This window comes from Clarias gariepinus, chromosome 25, assembly GCF_024256425.1.
Source record: "Clarias gariepinus isolate MV-2021 ecotype Netherlands chromosome 25, CGAR_prim_01v2, whole genome shotgun sequence".
In the NCBI taxonomy this organism is placed as follows: Eukaryota; Metazoa; Chordata; class Actinopteri; order Siluriformes; family Clariidae; genus Clarias; species Clarias gariepinus.
Window position 1 is genome coordinate 15,026,896 of NC_071124.1, and position 22,517 is coordinate 15,049,412.

A 22,517-nucleotide genomic window follows, 5' to 3' on the forward strand; every position below is an offset into this window, starting at 1 on the left:
CGTAGGTTATTGTGAGAGGTAATAGAGCAGAACTCAGCTCCCTAAAAGCCTTTTTTTTTTTTTTTTTTTACAACAAAAGCCAAGAAGTAAACAATTTCCAAAGGCTGTAAATAAATAAAGAGCTACAACTGGGGAAAATGACACTTTTATTAAAGTGCTATTAATAAGAAATGCCTCTTCAGAGCGAGCCATAGCATTTGGCTGCATTTACCTTTTACCAATAAAACGCAGCTGTAACATTTTCAGCTTTATTAAAATTGGGCAATAGACGCGTCTCTCCCTCTCCCTCTCTCGCTCACTCTCTCTAGCTTTCTCCCTCTCACACACATACACAGACATACACTTAAGGAAGTTGATTAGATATTTCAGTGTTAGATTTTCAGAGATCGCAACTTGGCCATAGCCATCTGTGCCGGGAGTCCATAAGAGCAAAATTGGATGTGCTCTACACGTAGGAGGGACAGCATACTCTCTCCCATCACTAGCCAATCATGGGTGTCTAAGAGCTCTTTTATGCAGAAGAGGGTGAAAAGATTTGGTTGGCTGGCGTCAGGTGTCTCAGAGGAAGCATGCATTAGGCTTAGCGGGAAGCTGGAGGATGGGTGGGAAGTTGCCAAGACACTCCGGCACTCAAACACACACTTACCCCTGATGCAGGGTACGCTGTCCAGCCGAGTTCAGCTGTGGCAGTCCGTGTGTCCAAAATCGTCTCTGTAGAAAAAAGAAAAAGAAGGTTTAAATTATGTGACACTGTTTATGAAAGATTCTACATTTACTTATCCCGAGCAGCTTACATTTTTCTCATATTATTCATTTAAGCAGTTGAGAGATAAGGGTCCCAGGGTTGCTCAAGGGCCCAACAGTGGTAGCTTGGTGGTGGTGGTGGGGGGGGTTTGAACCTGGGATCTTCTGATCCATAGTCCAGCACCTTACCCACTAAGCTACCCTACAGAACCCTTTTATACTGCTTATCCCATACAGGGTCTATCCCAGCAAATTTCATTCACAAGGTGGAGTAACACCCTGGACAGGAAGCCAATCCATCATAGGGCACACATACACACCCCACACTACAGGATGGGAAAACCTATCAGCCTAATCTGCATGTCTTTGGGAGGAGACCCACCAAGCATGGGAGGAACATGCAAACTCCACGCACGCAAACCCAAAGAGGGAATCGAACCTTAAAACCCTGAGGCCGCTAAGGCACCAATGTTAAAACTAATTAAGGTAAAAAGGTTTTACAAAAGGTAATTATGTATATGAGAAATCCTTGTTGAGATTCCTATGAGAATCCTATGAGACTTCCTGGTTACCGCAGATCAATCTAAATTCAAACATATTAAATGTGGCCCACGCTGGATGCCTTTAATGATACAACTCTCCCCAATTTATCCAGCCTTGTTACCAGGAGCACTTTACTCAGCATGCAACCACTCAGCCGCTGGGAATGGCGCACTCTGACCAGGAAGCAGTCCACCAAGGAACCGCACGTGAAAACAGATCAATTATAAAAATACTTATATGTGACTCACCACATCAGGTATTAAGTTGCATTTTGGGTGATTTGAGTTATGCATAGTTTCAGATTCCGATGGGAAGATTAAGCTGCATTTTGTTACCATGCTTCCACTGTATCAGGGCCAGTTGCTGAGATATGGCCAACGCTAGTATATTTATGAGGACGACCTCGGGGAAAAAAGTTTAAATCCTATTTATGGAATATTAAAATGAGCATTCCATGACATAGTAAGATAGAGGAAACCCTCAGTCTCATTTTGACACCAGGATTTCTGTGCTACCTCTAAATAGAACTTCCCCAGAAGTGTGGTTTTATAGTGAAAAAAAAAAAATGCATGTTTTCCTACCACAGCTCAACAATGTTTAGGACCAAACGTTTCTCAATTCTTGAAGGATCATAAAAGATAAGATATTTATCAACAGATTTTTGAACCAATTGCCCTGTATTGGTCACAGCACAAAACTGACCTGTGCGACTTAACACATGATGTACTATGTACAGTCCAATGGGTCACGTGTGAAGATGTGTGTATTAAATGCCTGAGTATAGATTTCACACACAAACCGGGTGATTATTCCCCTTTGAAATAGCGACGGTTTTCCGTAAAGCTTCAACAAGGGAGTGGACAGACTGCGTGTCAGTGTTTGGCTTTTCTTCGCTCTTATCAATAGAGATATCTGTCAGTTAGAGAACTCTCTAGAGACAACATGCAGTACTTTGAGATAAGAGTGTTTACAGACTAAAAGGGCATAGACAAGGCAGCACAGGTCCCACTACACATATACTCATACCGCGCACGCACACACACACACACACACACACACACATAGTCTTTTAAAGAGAAAGTCAAGTCAGTACTTATTTATAAAGCCAAAAATCTTAAGCACACATCAGCAGTTTTTATGCACACCAACCGTCGGCTGCTATGTTGACTTTTGACTGCATCGTTGTTTGCAAGATGACTGCCTTAAATGAAAGATCCTGCTTTTTTTGTTGCTCATGTTGCTGTGGTTATTATAAGCATTGCACAAGCTGGTCATCATGCATTAACAGTAAAGTATGTGTCCATGAGATGCATGGATGTACTAGCGTGGGGACTCGGGGCAACATGGTGTTGAGTAGAACAAGCCACGGATTCAACATAGAAAATTGTGAATAGCTACTGTAGGAGAGAGAGCATATGCTCTTTATCAGCAATCTGTTTAGGCTCAGACTCACCCTCTAGTGGTTAGAGAATTTAATTCGGATTCACAAAAGGTAAGCCGATGAGGAGCTTATTATGTGAAGTGTATTGCTAGCCATGGGCACTCCGTAAAGATGTTTAAACACTTCCTGGAGATCTTATTGATGAAAAAAGTGAACCGGTCAAAATTATATTATTGTCGTTTTACTGTAGGGCACGAGACAGGGTACAGTCTGGACAGGGTGCCAATCCATCGCAGGGCACGCACACTCAAATTTCCCCACAATTTGAGAATGTCAACTAGCCTGCATGTCTTTGGACTGTGGGAGAAAACCAGAGTACATGGAGGAAACCCAATAAGCACGAAGAGAACATGCGAACCTGAAAGTGCAAGGTAAAAGTGCTAACCACTAAGCCACCATGCCGCCCCAGAGGAAACAGTGGTAAGTAGAAAAAAAAAAAAAAAAAAAGCTCTTTTAGTTGACAGTGCAATTATGAATTATTTTAGTCGAGTCTGGGCTTTAAAGTTTTAGCTTGATTTCAACAAGTACCGATAGACTAAAAAAAAATGCTGCAAATGTTACAGTAATTTACTGACAGCTTGTTTGCCATCGACGTACTTTAGAATTTACATTAAACAATTTGGAATTTTGCCTTTTAAAAGCCTTTATGAATGCCTTTGACATTTTCTAGAACGCAAAAGAAAAAACTTAAATTATTCTCATGGCTGAACAAGGGTTTAAAGTGCAATTACATGAATAACACCAGATGTGTAACATGAGTTCATTGTGAGTGGAAGAGAAGTCGGTTTGTCATGTACTGTAAGGGACTTGGCTTAAAGTGTTATGGAGAGTATTCAGACATTCTTTATACTCATGGAAGTGTCCAGTGTTACATCGAATAACACATATCCCAGTACACTTGACTGGTGCAGAACACAGATGAGCTGAAGGTTAAGGGTCTTACCCAAACATGACAGTGCTGGGATTTGAACCGACAACCGCCTATGGACGTGGTTTCTAACACGGTTTAGAATTCTGATTGGAAATTGGGACAGCGTCCTGCAGGCCCCATGTCACATGTCTGTTTGTGGTGTAATGTTCAACTTTCTTTTATAAATATTACTGCAAAGTGCATCTTACTGTAGCTCACAAATTTCCATACTGTAATAAGGGGTTTGAAAAGCATCCAAAATTACACCTTGTTTTTTTTTTTCTTGTTTTTTTTTTTTTTACCCTTTTGGTGGCTTTCCAATTTAATATTATGGGAAATTACTGTTGTCTGGTATTTTTTGTGGCCACTTGTTATATACACATGCATTTACGAGTATCAACAGCATGTTCCTGAGTGACCGAGTGGTAATCACACATTGTTCTCACTGCAATTAGCAGAGTTCTAATCCCACTCAGAACATCACTTTGGTGTATTGTAAATATTGTTAGCGAGACGTTTTTGAAAACATTGCGTCAGGGGCAATCGTTTAACGTTATATCATTTCATCAAAAATTCAAACTTTCCAAACAAGTTAATACAACGTTGACTCATTGTCTGCACTGTTGCGATGATGAATTTACGGCACACAATCACATATCACAATATTTTGCCAACCAACTTGCTGGCATGTTTGTGAGTTAAACTAGTTGCTATGTCTCAGTGGTTAAGATTCAGATATACTGTAAGTACAGTAGGTTGTGTGTTCAAATCCCAGCACAAACAAACTGGGTTATTTAAGAAGACCTGTCAGCTCAGCTGTGTCCTCTAAACAGATGAGACACTAGATGAGGTGGTAAATCTATCCTCTTAAATAATAAATAAATAAATAAATAAATAAGTTTATCTAGTTTTTCTTGGTTAGCCGTCTTAAAGATTGAATGAGAGAATTAGAGCAGCCTCAATAGCGTGCTAGAATCGCGCCAGATTTCAATAAATAAACGAATAAATCAATAAAAAGTTTTCCCGTTCTGTTATAGTAATAGCAATCTGTTGGAACGCTTTGCCGGCTCTGCATCTGAACGTTTGACACTAGCTGACGACCCCTGCAGTTAACGTGCGTAGGAGAGTAAAAGCAAACGCCGCTACATGTGCTGAAAGTCTCTCCCGTTCAGCTTGACATACAGCGCCATATGAAACGCCACATCAATCTCTCATCGCTGTCAGAAAATTCTCATCTATGGTACGTGTTGTAAAACAGCTCATACACTTGACATCAGCAGCTGTAAACACATCTGCCATGTTTCACCAGCGAGCGTGATATTAAATCTGCAACCATTCCACACTCTTACTTTTCGGTAACCAAAAAAAAAAAAAAAGGAACACACACACAAACACTCACAATGAGAAACACAATGATGAGCTTTTCAGCAGGCAAGGGAAAAAAAAGGCTAAAAATAGTTATTAATCTTGCTGAGATATTATATAATTATATTATAAATTGAAAAATAAGGAATGCTTAGACCTTAAATCCATGAGCATTTATAGTCTTTTTTATTCTTATTATTATTTCTATGTTTGTATGAACACAAACAGACTTCAGGATCGTGCAATATAGTTAAATAGTGTTAATTGATTTTATTGCATTTTAATCAACTATATAAACAAAGAATGAATTAATTAATTAAAAATAATGGTCACAAAGGCAAAGAAATACCATAGGCACATACGAGTCTTCATTATGGTTGTTTCCAGTTGTTTGTAGGACCATCACTCATTCACTCACTCACGCATCGTCTATACCGCTTTCTCTTGTGTACAGTGTTAAGAGGGGCCTAGAGCCCACACCAGGAGAGTTAGGGCATGAGGCGGGGTACACCCTGGACGGACATCGTAGGGCACACACACACAAACACTCACACACTCATTCACACACTGCAGGCGATTTGTGAAGGCCTGCATGTCTTTGGACTATGGGAGGAAACCCACCAAGCATGGGGAGAACATCCAAACTGTATGCACACAGACCCCAAGGAGGTAACAGAAACTTGGACCATAAAACAATAATATGAGTATTTTGTGAGTTCCTGATGCCAGCCACCATGCACACCCCCAGAAGTCGTGCGGAGCCACGCCTCGAGGGGCCAGAGTTGCCCTCGATGGCACAAGCAAGACTCAAAAACCTAATTTTTTTTGTGTTAATGTTATTGCTGTTTGCTGTATACTACAACATTTTCCACAGCAACTAATGAAAACTAATTGAACAGGCCAAGTGAAGCATTTATTAAGAATTTTAACAAGGGAGATAGATTTTGTTGGATTTCATTTAAACGCAGTCATGAGAAAAGTTACAAGTGCTCTCATCCGTTACCCCAAGCCTAATCGTTGCTAACTTTTCCTTTCACTTGACTCATTAATTTGCAAGAAGGCATCAGCGGCTGCACTGGGAAGCATGTGGAACGATTGCAGGCTGTGATTGAGATGAAACGGCTGCTTGGTTACTGGAGGAGATGAAAGGTGGATCGGATATCCAATCATCAGCCCTCAATCAATAACGGCTTCTTATTAGAGCCAATTAGAGAGGAGCTTCACTGGAGAAGATGCAGGCATGCACCAATGCCCAGACACACACACACACACACACACACACACACACATATAGTACACACACAGTAATAAACATGTGTCATCAGAGAGTGCTTAAATTCTGTGAGGGGGTTGGGCACATGTTATTAAACCTCTGGTAGCCTGGTTCACACTCACACACACACACACGTACATGAGACATAACCATAATTTCATTTCCTCTTGAACAGCATGTGGTTCGACTGCTGCCACTAAGACTAGATATGGTAAGACATCAAAGCTCTCAAGGGGACATGGGTGCTCCAGGGAAATCATGGCAAATTACAGCAAATGAACGTGTGTGTGTGTGTGCGCTTTTGTGTAAATTTGTGTGTTTCTTTGTGTGTGTGTGTGAGTGTGTGCCCCATTTTATTACTCCATTTAACATGACCCTGTCTACCGACCCTCCCACTTGGCTCACGTCATTTAAAAAAAAAAAGAGCTCCATTTGACTGACAGACTGGCAGAAGCACACACACGCACACACACACACACACACACACACACACACACACACACACACACACACACACAAATGCCACTGGGTAAATCTATCAATCCAAAACGTCATTGCCAACATGCATTTAAAGGAAATAACCATTTATAGATCTTGGAAGCTGTGCAGATTTGTGCTATTTGCTGTCACTCAAATGAACACAACATCAGCCTCCAGTAGCTTAGGATAAGCACGTCAAATGCTGATGCTTAAAAAAAGCAACATTAACACTACAGAACAAGAAGCCTGTCAGGTCTCAGTTTATTATTGCAAGATCTGTCTTAGAATTCAATAATTTGTTATGAATTACTCAATCAGGACAATGAAGCTGAATGAAAAAGTAGACAAGGTAGCAAGGTATGCAATTACAAGAGTGAGTGAGGTTAGTTAGTCAAAACCTAACACGATTTACCATCAAGTAACTGTCAAATCTCTGAAACTCTTTCATATAGCCATTTATACCAAAGTGTTGTTGATTTCTTGAATATGATTATTCAGAATGTGTTGATTCATGTGCTATACATATTCCAGCAGCTTTGGCAAACAGTGGCAGCTGTAATTAATTTCAATTCAATCACAAGGTTACAAGAATGTGCCAATTTCCAGGTCCTTGTATGGAGTCCCACATAATCTAAGTCTAATATTATTTAACTCTTTAACATTCTGCTCAACTTTTTCGTAGAACACTATATCTTGTTAAACAAAACAAAAAAAGTTGGACTTAACCCTGTTTGAGTCATCTCTACCACTTGGTTGAGGTAAACTATGCAATAGTATGTTTTTTTTTTTTTTTTTTTAAGTATACCATGAAAATAGAGTCTATCTAATGGACAAAAACATTTGTGTTGTCGCAGCAATATAAACACCATTCAGTCATATAATTCCAAAAGACTTCTGGAGATGTGCGGCACCAGGACTTTAGCAGCGGATCCTTTGGGTGCTGTGGGTTGTTGATTTGGGCCTCCAGAAATCTGACTTTTTGGTCTGGTGCGTTCCATGAATTCTTAGTCAGATTGAAATTTAGGGAATTTGGAGGCCAGATCAACAACCTTGAATTCTTTGCATGCCCATATGCAGCAGGCTGTGATGCGCTGGGTGTTCTGATACCTTTCTATTGTGGCTGGCATTTATTTTTTTCCCCCATCAATTTGTATAATATTAACTTTTCTGTGGGATCAGACCTGACCTAGAGGAACCTTGGGTGCCCACACACACACACACACACACACACACACACACACACACACACCTTTTGTGTACACACACTTGCCAATAAAAAACATCTCAACCGTTTGGAAGAGGCCTACATATTGACTGTTGTTGTTATTGTCTTAAGGAAATAAATATTTACAACTAAGGGTTAACAACCTAATATAATGACCTATAAAATTACTAATATTGAAAATATTTCTGCAAGGGGACGAATGTGTAACAGTCGGTTGAGTCAGCACTGTGTAACAATGCTATAACAGAAATAAAGAGAGGCTGGTAATGGTGAGGGATCAGCTGATGTTTACAGCTGCTAGAGCACCTATAGCAGAAGCTATTTACTACAGTATAACTAATATGTCTTTTGGAATTTCCACATTAAATGCAACTACAATCAGTTAAAAAAGTACAAGGTTAATTTATTATTGGCAAATTACAGTGGTATAAAGGGAGAAAGTACCTCAGGGCATGGCATTATTGCAACTTAGTCAACGCTGGGGTGGGAACACTAATTCCTGCACTAGTTCACTGAATGCTCCATTTTCCTACAACGTTACGGCAAACGAATCGTGTGCACTTTCAAGGTTGTTGAGAATTCAACAAGACAGCATTACCTTGATTCTATTTATGTAATGTTAAATGTGTACATGGCAGGTCAGCGAGGAAGAACTTGGAACAGATGTGACATGTTAAACAACTCATTAGGAATGCAAGCTTAATGGTTAAGATTTACTTTTGGACATGTTGGGTCTCGTACTGTGTGAGCATGAGAAATTATTTATCTCTATTCTGAGAATATAATGGGCATTAGTTTCAGTTTGTTTAAGCAGTTCTCACATTTCCTTTCATTTCTGCTCCTTATGTCACTTTTATTTGGGGAATCGGTGGGCCGTTGCTTTAACCGTATTAGCAGAAAAAACACTATTTTAGAGTTCAGTTATATCTAATATTCATTTTATAGCTTGCTATTTATTGTTAGTATTGCTAATTAAACATATGTACATTTAAAATCTGGTATTCTATAGATGCAAACCCTAAGCAATCGCAATAAGTAATGAAGTATCGGAACAGGCTTTTAGACAGTGACATGGATTCCCCCCACCAGAAAGTGGGGAGTGCGTGTCAACAAGGGCACCCTCTCTAAATTAATGACACCCAACTGCCCTTGAGTCACAGCCTGTTCAGAAACCACACTCGGTCTCATTTAGACATGGCGCCTTCGTGTTCGCCTTCTCATTCTCCAGCCCTCTCAGTCCTTCTCCTCTTTCCCATCTTTTTTTTTCCCCTCTTTCCGACTTGCTTTTTAAAAAGCATCATTGTACACTTTGGCCTCATTTCTCTCATTCCCGCTTCAACGGTGATAAAACCGCGGCGTATGAAATTCTCTCTAATTTTACGATGTGCATAACAATGAGCAGTAATCCTTTAAGACTGAACACTGGCAAGATTGAACACGAGCAGCCTGGAACTCTACTGGAGTGAAGGTGACATTAAGGTTTTATTATTATTATTATTATTATTATTATTATTTTAGAGTTAAAAAAATAATAATAATTTCACGCTTAAAATTCATGAGCTTTGTTTTAGAATATAATCTGGGTTGGACACATAATAAATCGATTAGCTATTCACCAGATAAGACAAAGTGCTAATGCGCTGCCCAAGCCCTAAGCGACACCTAATGTAATTTAATTCAAATAGCATGACAATCAGATTAAAAGAAAATGTTACTTGAGCCTGGCGTCTTCATTTATCATTGAGGTGTTTAAATCTGAGGTAACTTGTGTGTTCTATTAGCATTAAAAGCTACAATATATAATGTTTTTTGCGCTTCACTGATCTTTTGGGGGATTTTCTCTGTATCTGAAAAAGATTTTTTAATCATCTTTTAAAGCAAACTGGTATATTTAAGTATAAATAGACCAACTTGTATACATTTGTGCATGCCTTGTCCCTTGAGGGTTGAAGGTTCGAATCCCTCGCATCGGTCAGTGTGCATGAGTTTGCATTGTGCCTTGTGTTTGGTGAGTTTCTTCAGGGTGCTGGCATTTCTAAATTTCCCATAGTGTGTGTGAGTGTGTGGGTATCTACACTTGTGTGCCCTGCGATGAATTGGCACCTCGTCCAGTCCAGGTTGTACCCAGCTTTGTGCCCAGAGTTCCCTGGGATAGCCTTCAGGCTTCCTGCGACCGTATACAGCATAAGTGAGTGAGTGAGTGAGTGAGTGAGTTAACATGTTGACAGTGAACAAACATATTAAATAAAAAGTGTTTGCCTTGGGAAAGTCAATTTGGTCTTAAGTTAGGGTAAAAAAAAAAAAAAAAGCGACTTAATAGCCTACTGAACCTGCTTGTCTACCAGGTAACATTAAAACAAACAAACAAACAAACAAACAAAACCTAACGTTAGTAATTTATCCACCCCTGATCATTAAAGTATTATATTTAAACCCTATATTTGTATTCATTTCACTGTATTTTGTATTAGACAGCTCATTCTCTGCACCGATGATCCTGTTGTTCTGCCACACCACACCCACAGATATCAGCTTTAATGTTATATTCACACTTGCATTATAATCACTGAAAATGAGACCTATTATACTCCGTATAAGTAGACCGCATGAACTTGATTAGATTTCTGTTACGTTAGACTTGTACATGGTGTGCCAGGGAAGAAGAAACCGAAGACAGATGTAACATGTTAAATAACCTCTCTGGAATGCGAGTTTAAGGGGTCAGGTTCGCTCTCGGACATGTGGGGTCTCGTACTGTCTGAGCGTGAGAGAATGTTGCTCCGGTCCATCTCTAGACTGAAGATATGATCAGCATCCTCTGTATCGGATATCAGTCGGTTTAAGCATTTCTGCCTACACACCGCCTTCATCTTAGACAGATGTGATAAAGAAAAATAATAATAAAATCCCACTACAAATGTTTATGGAATGTATGATAAATGTATATCTATTTTAAAAATTATCCATGTCTGTGATTAATATTGCTGTATATTCTGTAATAAAAGGACAAAAAGAAAAGGAAAAACAGTGTAGTCTTTTGTCCTGTATAGAACATGCAGGTTAAATACAGATGTGCGAATGAGATTGTAAATCTTCCAAGGTTCAGAGTTCAAGAAGCCACTTCAACACTGCAACAACATCCATCATGAAATGACCTGCAACCCCAGGGGTCCTCTCTCTATATATACATATCTATCTATTTCTCTCTTTATCTATTTCCCACTCTCTCTCACACACACACACACACACACACACACACACACACACACACACACACACAGACACACTCTCTCTCATTTACAAAAGCCCATAAACAAAGCTTGGACATGATGGATCAATATTTGATGGCTGGTCGTTGCAGTACAGAAGAAGCGCATTAAACATTGATGTGGCCCCAGCTATGATCGATACAGTGGACCTCTTCACACAATTACAAGTCTGCACGCGCACACACACACACACACACACACAGATACACAATTTACAAAGTGGCCGTGGTCCAGCTGATACTCCATGGCACACGCTACATCATGACTAAAATTTAACAAACACTTTGATGGGAAAGAGCACTTCACACACCCACACACACTCCTGAATGATGAGCTTTTCAAGACAAGCTACGATATATGAAGGTCTACACAAAATGGATCTTTCTTCCTTTCTATCCTTCTTTCCTCTTGCTCTCTCTTACTCACTCGCTCCAATTCAATTCAAAGTTCATTTTCATTTCACCGCCAAGTCTGCTTTCTAGCACAGTATTCTCGAAGCAAATATGTTATAGTAACAAATACACAAGATTTAAATAAATCAATACCAATGACCATGTTCTACTACCAATAGTGGCAATATAACTAATGTTCGCTCATTATGTACAAGAAGATTCCAACCAAAAATGCACTTGTAGAATATACACCACCATCTTGACCTCCAGGTTCCAGGTTCAATTCCCTGTGTGTCTGTGTGCATGGAGTTGGCTTGTCCTCCCTGTGCTTTGTGTTTCCTGGTGGGAGTTACCTAAGGGGTCGGGGTTGGCAGCTTAACGCGCGATTGCAATTCTCACACTGCAAGCAATTTGGGAACAGCAATCGGCTTAACCTGCATATCTTTGCCCTGTTGGAGGAAACGAGAGTACCCAGAGGAAACCCAACAAGCACCGGGACATCATGCAAACTCCATACACACAGACTAGAGGCAGGAATGGAACCACGGCCTAGGAGGTGTATATTTTTCATAACAAATGCCACCAAAAAAGCACATTTATTTCATAGAGCTTGAATTCTGCATTCTGATTGGTCAGAATTTTTTATTTATTTATCTTGGGCAACAAGCTTGGCTATGAGGTCAGTCACTGGAAGGGTATATTACTCATGTCATATCTCCATATCTAAGACAACGGATAAAGAAAAATATACTGTATGACAACAGACAACATTTTCTTAATTGACAACAGTTTCCTTAATCATTACTGAAAGTATTAGTCATTCTGCTCTGTTAGATAGTGGTGCATTTTTACAAAAAAAATATAAGTATTATTATTCCTATAGAATTCTAGCAATCGCTCGGACGGGATATTAGTGAGCGTACTTACAATTGAGTTTATTAGACGTACCATTTTAAGCGATAAACAAAACACGAAGAATAATGGTCTGGTTTTATTGCTCGCTCTGAAATGTACAAAAGAGCAAGAGCTTCTTTTCTAACACTCCATTTTTCATTTTGTCATATTCATAAAAAAAATATATATCATGGAGATGTAGTGGGAATAGCAAAGGCTGATTTCAAAGTCCTAGAATGCACTGCGGCTAAACAACAGCGAGTCAGAGGGGCATGGTAGGCTAGTTAGCAGTCTGCAAGATGACAAGGTGATGGTGGTATTACAGTAGCATACAAGGTGAAGCTTTGTTACTGTATTTACTGTATTTGAGGAGGGTGTACAAATGAGGGTGTACCAAACCATTAAAATGCTGCTGCAGGTTGAAGGACTAATTCCTTCTGATGCCACTAATTGAGCGGCATCATGGGTAATGCACAGTAGATCATCCAAAGTGAAAACAATCCAAGTGAATAAATATCTCGGGAACACTGGGCCTGAGGTGAGAATCTGAATAAACCAGCCTGAATAAACCAACACCGGCCACACACTCGTTCACACCCCACCCCCACTTCAATTTAGAGGACCCCCATAACCCTACTAGCATTATTTAGGAAAGCGAAAGGAAATCTGAGAAATTGGAGAGAACCCATGTGGACACCTGGAGAACACATTCACACAGACACGATGCAAGAATGATGTAACTCGGTCTGAGAAATCAATTTTAGGTTATGATTTGGGAAATAAAACTAGTGGGAGGCAATTTATACTTCATACGCTACATCATATAGATTTATATAGATTATGGACAGAGTGTGTTTTAAAGAGTGTATACTCATAAATTTTCCATAGTCTTTAGAGATGAATGGTCTTACACATACACACACACACACACACACACACTTATCACCTCCGTTCACACCCACTCCTCACACTGACAGGGTGAGAATTAATTCTGGTGTGGGTGTTCGTGTGTGTATGTGTGTGTGTGTGTGTGTGTGTGTAAGAGAGAGAGAGAGAGAGAGAGAGGGTTAGAAAGCTGATGCTTGGCCTTCCTAAGAATAGAAGGGAAGTCCCAGACGGGGAAGGCTGGCATGGCGAGTCTATAAGGACCAGGCAAAATCAATATGGAAGTAAAAGGGAGGGAGATCGTGTCAGGAAGTGAGGAGTGCAAAAAATAGGTAAGAATGCAAGTATGACTCACAAACAGGCTAAAATAAAAACCTTGCTTCTCCCTAGTTTGCCAGATAGGGATAATAAATACAACAGCAGACAGCACATTAAACAGAAATTTATATTACAGCACTATAACAACCAAGTTAGACGGAATAAACCATTCAGAGTTTGATCCTGACATTTCTAGATGATTCATTTATGCCTCGCCCGTCCGATACCCAATGAGGTTTTATTTCATCATTTATCAAAAAGTAATAAGTCGACGCTTGTTATTCAGGAATACATTATTTACACGCGACATCAATCATTTTAGCTGCGTTGGAAAATCTTGTTATGAATATGCAGTGGAGCAGCTAAGGAGGTGGAGATATTTCAGGTTTGAGTCCTCCCACTCTAATGCACTACCAGTCAATACGCAAGCAGTCAAAAGTTTGGACACACCTTTCTAATTCCATGATTTTTATTTCTTTGTACACTGGAAAAAAAAGTGGTAAAGGCATCCAAAATAAGCAAAAATCTTTTTTGAATAATTGGTATTGAGACACGTCTGCTGCAGTGTCCTCTGCACTGTAAAGCCTTCGGAACGACTCTAATCTGTGATGCTGTTAACTGGTGATTTTTGAGTCTGGTAGCTCTAAATTAACTTCTCCTCTGCAGCAGTAAGTAAGTGTTGGTCTTCATAAAGCCAGTTTCATCATGGTGCTTGGTGGATTGTTCGAATTGCAAAAACTCTTCCAGAAGAAACTATAACCTTTGTGTCTTAAATTAAAAACTGACTGTTTTTGCCATGTGTTATTATATATTTTTCTTTTCTTTAAATGCCTATTTGTGAATGTTTAACATAAAACACATACAGAGCAAAGCAGCTCATTATTTCTTTATCTCTTATGATCGTTATTACGGCCCATTACACTACAACCATAGTGTTTGATGTCAGATAACACATTTTGTACTGCCGTATTTGTGCCGTAATGATGCTCATATAATCACGATTCCATATATAGGCCTCAAATAAACATGTGCAATCGTTTGTTTAATCATATTTGCTTGCTATTAGCTGCTATGGTGAGAAACAGGAATATTGGAATTCATGCATTTTCAGCGTTTTCTAGATTTAGACGACAGCCTGTGAACTAATGCCGGAAGAAAAAAAAAGGGAAGATTTCCATAACTCCTCAGTGTTATTAGTGCATTATTTAAATCGTTTTCAGTAGAACTATTATAAAGGTATTTCATGGAAACACTATTAACATTGCAAGACCTTAAATGATTAAATAACAAATTCACACCATTAACGCTCCTACTTCTGTCTGGCATTCACCCAAAATACAAGCGTGCGTTAGGCTTATCTTGCTGTTTAGTAGAGCTGTGCAATTTAACTGCTTTTGCAGTTTAATTTTTTTTTTTTCTCGTTCATTTTTTTACATTAATTAAATTTTTGCAAATAGTAAATGGTTTAAAATTGACAAATTGCTTAAAAATATAGCACCAAAACAACAAACAAATTGTTTGCATCTTCTCCAAATATTCACTCTTTGCGAGAGTATTGCTTTATCGCCACCTACTGGACTGGAGTGTGGAACAATGGGTACAACACGATGGTTCACTCACTCATCGTCTATATCGCTTTGTTCTGGGTCGCATGGGGCCTGAAGCCTATCCCAGGAGGCTTAGCGCATGAGGCGGATACACCCTGGACAGGGTATCAACTCATGCAGGGCACACACACTACGGGAACACCAATTAGCCTAATCTGCATGTCTTTGGACTGAAACCAGAGTACCCGAAGTAAACCCACCAAACACGGCGAGGACATGCACACAGAGACGGGAATCAAGTCTGGCCGGTAATCGAACCCGGATCCTGGAGGTGCAAGACGACGGTGCTAACCACTACACCATGTGCCGCCCACAATGAACAAGTTCAATAAACAAATTCAATGTTTATTAAATTGTTTTTATACATTCAGAAGAAAAAACTAACTTTAATTCTGCGGAAACCTGGGCGAACTTGCAACAGGGACATTTGATATATTTCTGCAAATTTGCGGCGATGCTGCAATAAGTCGTTTAAGGTGTTTTGTGTGTCACGCATGCATCAAAAACGGAAAAACATCAATGCAAGACAACGAGAGATCAGGAAGATCTTCAACGAGCTTGACCCCCGAAAATGTCGACCTGTGCATGATGATTGTCGGAGAATAATCCACAACATTGCTGCCATCGTGTGTCATACGGAACAGTCTAGGCAATCCTCACGTGTGGTTTGAACACGCAGTATGTTGCTGCCAAGTTCATGCCCAGGCTGCTGACCTGAAGCAGAAGGAACATCTGCTGTGTACTCCGTCAGCATGCCGTGGATGACCCGTCGAGGATCATTATTGACACCCTGAGACGAAGCAATAGTCTTCACAAGGGAAAAGTGAAAGAGGCAAGGCAGGTCTGCAGCTCGACCAAGTGCAGGCTCATCATCTTTTCCAAAATCCATGGTATTGCGTTTAACAATTCGTTCTCGGCGGCCAGACCGTCAATAGCATATTGTACTTCCAGGTTTTAAGGAGTCTGAGGGAGGAAATACATTAAAAAAACAAAAAACAGAGCAAATCTTGAAACTTTTTAAAACTCCCTCTCATATGATATTGCTTAAGTATAAAAACAACCCATGGCCTTTGTGGATGATTTCTTGTTATCTCAGACTACAGATCCATGCAACCTATCAGTGATGGTCATGTCAGATAAAACACATCGCAGATCTGATCGCTTTATTATTTTTTTTATAGTTTAATTCAGTGACACATCTGTAACACAACATCTGCAGGTGACTAAGAATACTGAATTATGTGATCATCCGCTTTTGTCAAAATCAAAAGTAGAGTAAGTACACCTTATCCAATCAATCGAAGATAACTGAGTTTAGGTAGAGCCTTTTTTGTTTATCACGTTTGGTATTCAAACAACCCTCATGATACAGTATAACGCATTTCCCGGTTTAACTATTAATAGAGCTTAACCCTCACACCTAATAGTACAAACATCTGTCCCTGATGCTCATGGCTCATAGTACTACTGTATATAACAGCTAATTGCTTTTCTGTTGTAAGCGGCATACATTTTTCAAAGCACTATATGCTTCTACAACCACAACTGTTGATATATCTTAATAACAAGTGCTTAAAACTTAAAGCTTAATTATCCTCGGTTCTTTCATTAAAAAAAGAGAAAATAATTGATTAATTCAGTCTAACACGATGTCATCATATTTGAGAAATCCGATTTCATAAACACTAACCCACATTGTGTTTTTAATGAACACTTTGAGTTGCACACCTGCCCTTGTGCGTGTGGCTGTGTAGATGAGCTTGTTGCCATCAGAGCTGCTTTGTGACTTGGGAAACCTTGAGTCTTGTCCAACACACACTCTACACCCAAAGCACTGATGAGCTACTGCGATACACACGCTTACACACACGCAATCAGTTCCCTCCCAACAGGTGCAGAATGCCAAAGTACCCTCAGAGAGTCTCCCCGGAGACAAAGATACACACACACACACACCCACACACGCACACACACACACACAGAGTGTGTCACTGCTAGGAGATGATGGGAGACGATTTGCATGCATTAACATTGCATTAGAGTGCAGAGTGATATTTAGGAGCAGGAGTGTCATCTTTAATTCATTGCCAGGCATCCGTACACTTCACACACGCATACACACACACACACACACACACAAAGCACACAGAATTGGGGTACCAATAAGTGGGGGAGAATGAGTGTGTTAAAGGGTGTGCAATAATGTGTGAGGCAAGCAAGTGTGTGTGTGTGTTTGAACTGTGCGAATCAAGGCCCCAATCACTGATTTTTAAATCTCCTGCACAGTCCACTTTGTAATTTATGCTGTGAGAGAGAATAACGCTTGACGGCATGATTTAAAAGAGGGCTGTGAGCCAGAATTGAAAATCAACGATTGGGTTTTAGTTCATGCAGTTCAAATACCTTGCACCCACCTCCGAACACATTCTAACTACGAGGAGCGTTCAAGTCAACTCAGGATTTTTGATTGTGCAGGATAACAGAGCGATGCGACTATCCTTCATTCCTCTATGTAGCCTCCTGCTATGCCCTTATCCCAGTGTTTCACTAGTGCTTGGATACCATCAGGGTAAAAGGATTTCTCACTTGATTGGACTGACTCGATCAGATCTGAAACTCTGGCCTCTGAGGAACTCCTTAAACATGTAGAACTGGCTTGGAGCGAGATGAGGACTGTACAGTACAGGAGATGTGGGAATAAATCCCAGCCGAGTTCCTGTAATGTGCAAGTGGTGTTCGTGTGTGTACAGTTCCCGCAGACAGATACGTCTGTTCCATAAATTCGCCATCAATTGTATGTTGTTTTACAACAGGTGTTCCACTCGCAAAATATTAACAAAAATGATCGCAGTGGGCTCAGTGGATGCCTTTTTTTTTTCTTTTTTACCTGTACTGTGCTTGGAAGTCTTGTGTAAATGTCAGTTGGTCTTACACAATGCATTCACAAGTCCCGGTTTGACTTGAACGCCCCCAGTACTATCAAATAGTAGAGAGATTATAAACTCGCTGGAGTATTTTATTCCTATACTTTGGTATTCTAGGTGTTGTTGATTCACATGCATGTGTGTGTGTGTGTGTGTGTGTGTGCATACACAAGGGTGTAAATCTGAAGGGGTGCCTGATAGTTACATAAGTGTTAAATCAAAGCAGAAGTGTGAGTGTGTGTGTGTGTGTTAACAATCTGCATGTTGATTGATCCCTTAGTGCACCTATTAAAAAATAAACTGCTAATGAATTGTTGGATCCCCTCGACATCATTATTAACGAATAGACCAATGAGAACACAGCATGATGAGCAGCGATCTCCAATTAAATGACAGATAAAATCAAACTCTTTTTTTCCTTTTCTTCCGTTTGGGGTCGCCACTAAGGATCCTGGTTTTACATTAGATAGTCTTCCTGATGAAACCCTCCCATTTATTCATTTGTATTATTTTAATACCAGCACTGATTGGGTTCCTGTGACCCTGGCAGCTGAGTGTGGGTCATTGGCTGCAATGCAACCCTGGGTTTTCCGCAAGGCAGGCGAGAAACCTAACACTGGGCAACCAACGTTCTCTACTTGCAATCAGATCCCGGCTATAAAGATGCACTGCAAATGGAATTGAAATTGTAAATGTGTTTTTTTTACTTCCTATAGGGGAATAACTTACAATAAACATAACCTGCCTGATGATCCAAGCTCAATCCATCAACTAGCACATCCACAGTCATACCATCATCCTCCATCCACTCTTCACCCAGGGAACGACATAATTAAACTGGGAGCATGGAAGAAAAACTGCCGTTTAAACGCCATAATTCATCCCCCGTGCATACACACCAAAGATCTCATAAACGCGAGCACGCTTTCTGAACCGCCACCTGCGCAATACGGATTCAGCAATCCAATCGCTGCTTGCTTAAAAGCGCGAGTAGCTATTTATGCTAAAGGAAATCCATGAGACACTTTGCATGACTGCAATTCACACTAGTGCAGTGTAGACTTTCGGCAAGCTCTACACATTTAGCTTAATGCTAAGAGGCAATTAGACACAGTGAAATATTTCTAATGGATCCAATTCCTTAAGCAGCACTTTAAGATCTCTGGTGCTTTAATAAAAGTTATTTCAGGTACTTTTGTAATCTTAGATAAAACAGGAACAATGATTATCTCTAAGTTTATGTGTGTGTGTGTGTGTGTGTGTGTGTGTGTGTGTGTTTGTAAGAGAGAGAGAGAGAGGGAAAAATACAGGGAAATATAATATACTGGAAGCAACCATGTGGGTGAAACTATAATGGAAAATCCTAGCTCTATGCGTCTGTGTGTGTGTGTGTGTGTGCACTCACATCATCATCTCATGTTCTTTTGATATCAACTAAACACATAAAAGTCACTACTTTCTACCTGCGTACAATCATCACAGCCCTGTCATCGTCTCATCAAAGAATATCAAATGGTTTTTGTCATCACCCCAAGTTGCTCGTTATAACAAAATCCAGGAAGAATTAGATCACACGCTCACATACGCACACGAGTGATGCCATTAGTGCGCACTACTTTTAAGGATCTGGCTGACGACATCTTTAAACCGTGGCCCAGATGAATCATGAAATTACTGCAACAGGGATTCTGCGAGGATGCCTTCCTCATCAGTCACTGTGTATCAGCAAAGAGAGTGTGTTTGTGTGTAAGGTGGGGAAAGTAGCAGTAAGTCTCCCTGTGGCTTGGTGATAAAATTGACTATAGGAATTAGGAAATAGGAAATAAGGAAATTTAAGAAGTTGCAAGTCTTAAATATTACGATCTAGATAAGAGGACTGTGGACTGGCAGACAGCGTTTGAATTCCAGCGCATCAAACAGATACCGCAAAATAAAAAAAATAAAAAAATCACCACTTAAGAAGGGTCAAATTATTGGGTTGGATCAACCAAGGAAAACTTAGGAGATTTGAAATAACTGGAATTGAATGAAGAATCCTGCGACACATTACAAAAATTTGGAAGGTTAGTGCTGAACCAGCAACCTCACAGAGGACCAAGGAAAAACATTAAGTAACATTAATCAGAATAAAAATGATTCAGATGGTATGGTGCATAAAGATTGGTCTGTGGAGTCCGGATTCACCATACTCCTGGGCCCGCATTCACAAAGCTTCTTAGAATACTCTCAAAGAGATCCTATCTTAACTTAAAAAGTCCTAGCTGGGAGTCCTAGACTAAAAGTGATTTAGGAAACTACTCAAAGCAACTCTGAGGAAGGAAAGTACAAAAACCGTTACCTTAGTGAGGGGGTGTGGTTGACCCTATTGCTAGGGATGATGCAGCAATTCAAGGACTGTGATTGGTTGATAAAAAATAACCTCTGACCTCTGTAAAGGTCTTAAAATGTGCTCTTTGTAAAAATAGAATATATGATAATAGAACAAACAGCAAAATCATAATTTTGTATATAAAGAAATATTTATTTTATATATATTTTATATTATATTATAAGTTATTACATTTATTTATAGTACCATACTGATTTTATTACTTGCAATCCATTTCAGATTGATGGGAGCAAAATAGCTCACCTTTTACCTATTTAAATGATTGCAGGACAGTCTGTTTACTGTAAGTTGCACTTTTGGATGGTATTTAGTCAACAATCCAAGAGAGATGGAAGAAAGTAAAAGAAAAAGTTAATCAATTTGGACAGAAGAGCAGTGTAAGCTTTACGCAATCCTTCACTATTAAGCCTCTTAAAAGTCCTCCTCTCTACTCTTAACAACTTTTATCTTAGGAGCTGTTTTAAGGTTTAGTCCTAAATTTAAGAGGAAATTCTAATAATTCTCATCTTAAAATCTAATCTCATAATTGTAAGAACTTTCATAGAATTTCGTCACTAGGAGCAACTTTTAGGCTCAAGAAGTTTTGTAAATACGGGCCCAGAGCAATGTTTTTTTTTGGTAAGAAGAAAAGCACATGAAGTAAAACAATCATTATGTACTGTATAGGTAGTATAGGTACTGTAGGTATAGGCTCAGCAACATTATGTGGCAAAAAATTAAGTCAGCCGATGACCTGAATATCCTGAATGACCAGGATATCACATAAAGAGATCTTCTCTGAAGCCACAGGTATATTCCAGGACTTAAATTGTAAAAGAGTGATTCTAAAAGAATGAGAAATAATTTTCATTTATGAACTTCCCACCATAGTACGAGCTGTAATCAAAGCAAACGAATAAAGAAATAATAAAATGTGCTGCTTTTTTTGACCTGGCAGCGCATGTTCTGTTGTTCAACTTTTTTGTTCAATTTTTAAATATGAGCCATCGTAGTTTCTTCAGCAGATCCTCTGTCTCACACAAAGTCCCAAACATTTATGTAAATTATTCAGCTCATGACGGCACCTCAAAACTTTCACAGACTTTTTCCCATGTGACTGCTGTAAATGGTAAAACATACCGTACTTCCCCTCAAGATGCACACTTCCCAAAAATGCTCATGCTTCACTGGATAATCTTACCTGAATACTGGAGACATGTATATAAGAACTGCTAATGTAATAACGTGCTCATCATAGGGCTCTTATTCACTTACACACTTACTTACACAGAGCGTCTTTTCAACACAATCAGCACTGTTTGACGTTCCATCTGCTAAAGTACTATCTGGTAGTCACCACTCCTTTTCAAATCTCATTCCTATTTAAGGTTTCTTCGACATGTGCTCTCAAGGAGATTTCTTTTTTTTTTTTTTTTTAACCAGACTGACACCTTTGTTTAGCTCATTATTAATCTAAATCTAGATTCGGATTTTCTTAAGGATGCTTTGTGACAGTGTCCAAGGGGTAAAACTATTATGTAATAAAATGAAAATGGCTTGGTAAAGGGGGAAAAAAAAATCCAAAAGATAATGATTGGACAGAGAAAGATGCATTTGTTCTGCAGGTTTAAACAGCCTTCAAGCCACAAATTAATCATGATTGGTTAAATATGACCATTGTCACAGTTACTATACTCCACAGCCACAGCCATGGTCTAAACAGGAGGCGTTCATTCTAGTAACTGGGATCAGTCCCAGATGCATCCAATCGTGTGCCAGTCACATTTAGATGCCCAGGCTCCAGAGCGGAAAATGTTCACCCTAAAATACAAAGCGCATCACCTACTGTAGACATCAGCTTGGTCATGCTGTCAAGGGA

General features: G+C 39.6%; 1 protein-coding gene across 1 annotated transcript in view; it reads right to left on the reverse strand.

Annotated features, from left to right (window-relative positions):
• The window catches only part of LOC128512981 (ephrin type-B receptor 1-B), a 355,486-nt gene that overhangs the window by 254,616 nt on the left and 78,353 nt on the right, over positions 1-22,517 (reverse strand). The window contains exon 2 of the mRNA XM_053486552.1: positions 647-711. Within this exon, the coding sequence (XP_053342527.1) occupies positions 647-711 (65 nt within the window). The remainder of the gene's footprint in view (positions 1-646; positions 712-22,517) is intronic.